Source organism: Gekko japonicus, unplaced genomic scaffold (genome assembly GCF_001447785.1).
Source record: "Gekko japonicus isolate JY-2015 unplaced genomic scaffold, Gekko_japonicus_V1.1 scaffold299, whole genome shotgun sequence".
Classification (NCBI taxonomy): domain Eukaryota; kingdom Metazoa; phylum Chordata; class Lepidosauria; order Squamata; family Gekkonidae; genus Gekko; species Gekko japonicus.
The window spans coordinates 1,081,737-1,087,946 of NW_015170896.1; the positions used below are offsets into that span (position 1 = coordinate 1,081,737).

General features: G+C 52.3%; 1 protein-coding gene across 1 annotated transcript in view; it reads right to left on the minus strand.

Moving 5' to 3' along the window:
• Positions 1–4,429, minus strand: part of LOC107116603 (trans-1,2-dihydrobenzene-1,2-diol dehydrogenase-like) — a 28,221-nt gene extending 23,792 nt beyond the window's left edge. Inside the window, exon 1 of the mRNA XM_015418544.1 lies at positions 4,266–4,429. Coding sequence (XP_015274030.1) covers positions 4,266–4,370 — 105 coding nt within the window. The 5' untranslated portion in view covers positions 4,371–4,429. The remainder of the gene's footprint in view (positions 1–4,265) is intronic.
• Between the last annotated feature and the right edge of the window lie 1,781 nt (positions 4,430–6,210).

Below are 6,210 nucleotides of genomic sequence, written 5' to 3' on the forward strand. Positions count from 1 at the left end.
CAAACACCGGCCAGTGCTGATCCTGCTTAGCTTCCGAGTTCTGACAAGAACTTTCTATCCTGGGCTATCCAGGTGGTGGCAGTTCATGCATAAAGGCATCTATGAGTGCATGGCAGTGTCATTTATTTATTGTTTTTTGTCTAAAGTGTTTTTGCCCCTACCCTTTGACCATAGGTTGGTCCTATCACTCCCTTCCATCAAGTCTTCCACCAACAGACGTCGTTCAACAGAGAAGGGCTTTTCTATCAGAGTGGTGTGAGAAAATTTGGGATCAGTTTATAATGGGGAAAATAACACACAACGAATGAAATCTCAAAATTCACATTATTCCTTATTTACAGAGATGTGGCTCCCTGTATTAAACATTTTGGCTGAACATGACATCCCACCTAGCGACTCAGTGTGTCAGGATATGATTCTTCTATGATAGTTCATACTTTGAATTTGAAACATGGCTTGACTGTTCTGTGTATTTGTTACTTGGTTATTTATTATGCTTCACTAAATTGTGGATTCTTGACTTGAGAGGACAAGGAGAATCACTGGGTTCCCCCTAGGCTTGCCAAGTCCCCCCCGGGGGGCGGGGAAACCCCCGCCCCAGAGACCCGTTCCCCACCAACAGCGGATCGGGCCCCGGGGGGAACCCCACCCCCAAAGTACGTGACGTGCACGTCACCCGGAAGTGACGCGACCACGCCGGGCGTGCTGGGGGCGGGGCCACGGTCATCCGAGGGAAAACTCTATGGTTTTCCCTCGGATGGTTGTGGCCCCGCCCCAGCGTGCCCAGCATGATCACGTCACTCCTGGGTGACGTGGTTGCTGTGCGCGCGCGCTCCAGGAAACAGCCGGGAGTCCCCCACTCCAGCTAAAGGGAAGACTTGGCAACCCTAGTTCCCCCGGAGTACAGCCTAGGGAACCACAGTGAGGGCAGCATCCTGAATGTCCAGAACCCCACCGTGCCATATCCAACCAGCTCTCAAGCATGCATACCAAGTCTGCCCCTTCACTCATGAGCACATCCTGGATGGCCTTTGTTTTCCTACGGACTGACCTGGCTTTCAGCAAGAGCACATGGAGGAGACACAGTGGCATGGGTGCAATATGCTTGGATGGGTGAGGGACTGGACTGGGGGAGAGGTAGATCTTCAACTTTTAGTTGAGGACAGCAATGGGGGGGGGTTTGGTTGAAACTGGCACCCTCTCTTTCTTTCTATAGCCCCCGCATACTCTCCCCTGCCCTGCCGTGTGGGACAGCGGTGTGGCCGACAAAAGAGATACTGTAATTGCCATCTGGACTGGTTGTATTTATTGTCCTATTAAAGTTTTCTGTTTTTGTTTTTAACTATATGTTCATTGTGATTTTTAAATGTTTTATAGTGACTGTAAATCGCCCAGAGCCTGTTTGCAAGGTGGGCGGTTAATAAGACTCATAAATAGTCATAATCAGGGGTCTTGTTGTAGAAAAAGAGCTGCCGGAGCTCATTAGCATAACTCATTAGCATAACTTATTTGCATATGCCACGCCCCCTGACATCACCGGAAGTGACAGAAAGCCACACCCCCTGACATCACCGGAAGTGTGTCAGAAGGCCCGGCTACTTACCCTCCTGCTTCATCCTCATTCCCAAACGGAATGAGGATCGAAGCAGAGGGCGGGGTAAAGAAGGGGGCGGGGCTTCACCACGTGACCGCCCCGCCCCCTAGAGGTTCTCTTCCGGAGCTCCGTACCTGAGAGCTCCCCCCCGACTAGAGCCCTGGTCATAATAACTTAAAGTTCAAGCTCCCCTTCCTCTTACCTGGCCTGTCCACCGCCAGATTGTCTCTAAAAGTAGTTCTTTCCACAGACGCAAGGGCTTCTGCCTACTGCAGAGCAGAACTTTTGTGGCTCTGTTCCTCCTGTGGCCGCCCAAAATGCCTCCCAACTCTGTTCTCGGGGAATCCCCTCTTCCCCAAGAGCAGGAATTCAGGGGGCATTTCAAGCTGCTGCGGGGAGAACAAGCTGCCGAATTCACATTCTGCGGATGGAAGTCGTCGTGCCCGCAGAAGTGCTGCACCGGATCCTACCTATTGGGGGAGTCTTTTCTCCCCACACTAATTTGGCACCCAGGCTCACAGTGCTAGCTGGCCACAACTCAAATGCCAACAGGCAGGGCTATTTTTGGGCAGGAACGCACAGGAACGGAGTTCCGGCTGGCTCCGAAGTTGGCCACGCCCAGCAGGAACTCATTAGCATAATAGGCCACACCCAAGAGCAGAAACTCATTAGGATTGGCTACATTAGGGGTGTGTGGCCTAACATGCAAAGGGATTCCTGCTACAAAAAAAAGCCCTGGTTTTTGACAACAAACAAGGTAAACGGAATAAGAAGCGAAAGGTGGGTGTGGCTGGATGAGCACACGTCTGATGAGATGGGGGTGTGGCCTAATATGTTAATGTGCTGTGCTGTCAGGGGTGTGGCCTATTATGCTAATGAGTTCCTGCTGGGCTTTTTCTAGAAAAAGACCCCTGCCAACAGGAGAAAACGAACCAAAACAAAGCAGCCAGCAGGGATACTACCAAGAGTCCCCTGCTCCCCACTAAAACGCAGGTTCACGCCTCGCCGGGCCCCATCAAAATGGGGATCCCTGCCTCTCCCTCACGACTTAACCGAAATGTTCGCTTCCTTCACTCTTAAGTTCTTTCAATGATTCTGATATAAGCAAGGCCATCAAAAAGCAAAGAGGTCTAAGACAGACTGGGGGGGGGAGTGACCAGTAGAGGGCATTGTCCCAAGGGCTTGGTTCCCTTCAGTGTCCTCCCTTTTGTAGTCACCCACCACTTGTCGCAGGCCCCCTGACGTTGGCTGCCGGCCACTCCTGCTGTGTCTGGGGGACTGGGTCTGTGCTGGGGACTGGAGCTGTGGTTATTTGTTCCCACTATAGATTTGATTGGGAATATTTTTGGGGGGGGGGGTTGGGATGACCACACGTCCCTCCCTGAACCGCCTGCATCGTGCTACGAGGCTCCAGGTGCCATTCAGATAGTTGCACCACCACTTGAGTGGCACGGCTTGTTTTTTTTAAAAAAATGGCGTTGCGCATGCGCATATACACATGGCCGAATCACCACTCCCACTGGGACTCGCCTTACTCCCTTGTTCTTGCACGTCTCCCCCCCCCCCACCAACAGCAAACAAAATTAACCGGCGACGTACAACTGAGCGCTGGAGTCTATATGTGCATTGAATTTATTCAGTGCAGGATTGCTCATGCGCACAACAATGGAAGCTTGTAAAAAAACCTCGGCATTGCTAAAAGGACGTTCAGATGACCTAATCACGATCCTTGCGAGAGATGGCTGTCCAGCTTGGCGAAATCGCAGATTCAGAGCACAAATATCCGGAAAGGACTTGATTTCCCGGGTGTAGGAAAACTTGCTAGGGGACCGGGAGGATCGCGCAAGTGAGCCCACTTCAGTGTGGGAGACGGATGCGGCCGTCTGATCGGCAATTTTAAACGCGAGAGGGAACAGTGGTGAAACCCGATCAAAACGCCTGTGTGACCACAGCCTGGATCTCACAATGACATGGCCGCCCCAACCCTTCCAAGCAAGGGAATCCTGCACACTGGGACCGGAGGGTAACAGCCACTACAGGAACTTGCAGCACAGTGACGGCCCCCAAGATTTTTGACATCAGCAGAACGGCTCCCATCTCCAAATACCCAAATACATCTTCTTTTATGTAAGCTGGCCGTGGCTGGGAGGGCGGGGTATAAATCTGATAATAGATAAACAAACATAGTCAGCTGTTTCTTAATTCTGGCAGGGCTCCTGGGTCTTTGCTTCCTGGTAAGTTAAGAATCTAGCAGGTGGCCCTGACCTGGAATAGCCCAGGCAAGCCCGATCTCATCAGATCTCGGAAGTTAAGCGGGGCCAACCCTGCCAAGTACTTGGAAGGGCGACCTCCAAGGAATACCAGGGTCGTGATGCAGAGGCAGGCAATAGCAAGCCATCTCTCTGAAAAATGTCCCTTGTCTCCAAGCCCCGTTCGGGAGTCGCTAGAACTCAGCTATGACTTCCAGGCACACACACACACACACAAAGAATCTAGCGAGTGGAACTTTTCCTAGCATGGAGGTAACAGCAAAGAGAAAAGCCTCTCCTGCTATAAGCCTGGGGGACAGAGAGCTTTTAAAGCCACGGGAGAAAGCTGAGCGCTTCACTCATGAAGTGTGACCCCCCCCCCAGTTCTTCCCCCCAGCCCCTTCCAGCCCCACTGATCCAACCTGGTGATCCTCAGGCGGCAGAGTCTTCAGCGCCACAAGGAAGTCGTGGCTGATCTTCCCAGCAGAGCAGATTCCCCAGCGGATCGCCATGGAGGATTGAGACATCTTTGGGCTGCACGGGAGAGGGAGAGGGAGCGAGAGAGCCGATGCTGATGCTGAGGCCTGTTTTGCCAGAGTGGCTGAATCAGCTGCCCACACAGAGGGTTGGGCCCAGTGGGAGGGCAGGGCTCCCCAAAGGCAGGGAGTGGCCACTTGCTTGGGTGCTTCTTTGTTGACACAGAAGCGATGGGCCAAAAGCCACCGGGGAAGAAGGGGCCCTGCAGTTCTCTCTCAGTGGCGCTAGAGCACGTGGCTTGGGAGCCGGGAACCCACTGCCTCTCTCGGCTGAAAGTCCTACCCATGAGTTCAGATCCAGGGGTGGAGGGACGTTGGGGCTACTGCCCTTAAGAAAGGCCGATGCCTTTTGCCCATGGCCTGGGGCAGGATATAATGAGCTATTACTTCTCATGTTCCTTAGCTGACTCCTTTAATTAAAAACGCATTCCAGGACCAAGTCAGGCCCGCCTGGGTTTCCTAGATAAAAAATGAAATGGGGGCCGAGGATGGACACCAGAGGAACATTTCTGGGAACAGGGCTGCCCCCTTTATCATTGATAGATATTGGGGGGGGGCTGGACCTTCATGGTCTGTGGGACTGACCGAGATCGACATGTGCAGGTTCCCCATCCCTGAGAAAAACTTCCTCGGTTGACTCCTGCTTTTTGCCAAGCTCATAAAAGTACATCACCTACTTTGGGTTTTAAAAAGTCAGTGACTCTTCCCAGGCAGGTCGTTTGTTTACTGACTCATTGCTGGTCTAGGTGTCACAAAACTCATGCGCTGCTTCTGCTGCCTCTGTGGATCGATTGATCAGGCATGCACTGGAGGTCTTGTGCTTGGAATCCCCCCCCAGATATGTGCAGGCAAAATTCAGTTATTTAGTGCTATTTGAAGAAGAAGAAGAAGAAGAGAAGAAGAGATTGGATTTATACCCTGCCCTTCACTACCCAAAGGTGTCTCAGAGCGACTTACAAACTCCTTTCCCTTCCCCTCCCCACAACAGACACCCTGTGAGGTAGGTGGGGCTGAGAGAGCTCTGACAGAAACTGCTCTTTTTCAAGGACAGCTCTTATCAGAGCTATGGCTTGGCCAAGGTCATCCAGCCAGGTGCAAGTGGAGGAGTGGAGAATCAAACCCGGTTCTCCCAGATTAAAGTCCGCGCACTTAACCACTACACCAAACTGGCTCTCTGAGAAGCCTGTGCTGATTTTTAAAAACGGGCAGGGGGGGATGGCGTTTGGCTCCAGCCCCTCCCCACATTGACCACGGGAGTGGGGAGAACGGAAACCATGAGGAGATACCACGTGGAACAGTTGCCACTGTGAACGCCTCTGCATTTGCAATGGCGATACAAGCTGATCAGGGTATCACCCCAGATACCCTGGAGGTCGGTGACCCTGCCTATCACCCTTCCTTGCACAACGATACGCCTCAGCCCCTGCTGAATGTTCCTTCACTCTTGGCGGTCCTGCGGGTCATGGCTACATGGGAAAGGACCTCCGCAGCAGTAGCACTGAGGTTGTGGCACTCCCTTCCCAAAGAGGTTTGATAAATGGAGAACCCACTGCTTTACTGTTGTGGTTTTTGGCTTAGTGGCAGAGCATCTGCCTGGCATGCAGAAGGTCCCAGGTTCAGTCCTTGGCATCTCCAGTCAAAAGGATCACATAATAGGTGATGTGAAAGATCTCCACCTGAGACCCTGGAGAGCCGCTACCAGTCTGAGTGGACAATACTGAGCTTGACGGACTGATGGTCCAGTGCAGTATAAGGCAGCTTCCTGTGTTCATGTTTGTGTTCTGCCTCTGTGTGTGTGTGTTTGTGTGTGTAGGCCACCGCAAGTGATCTT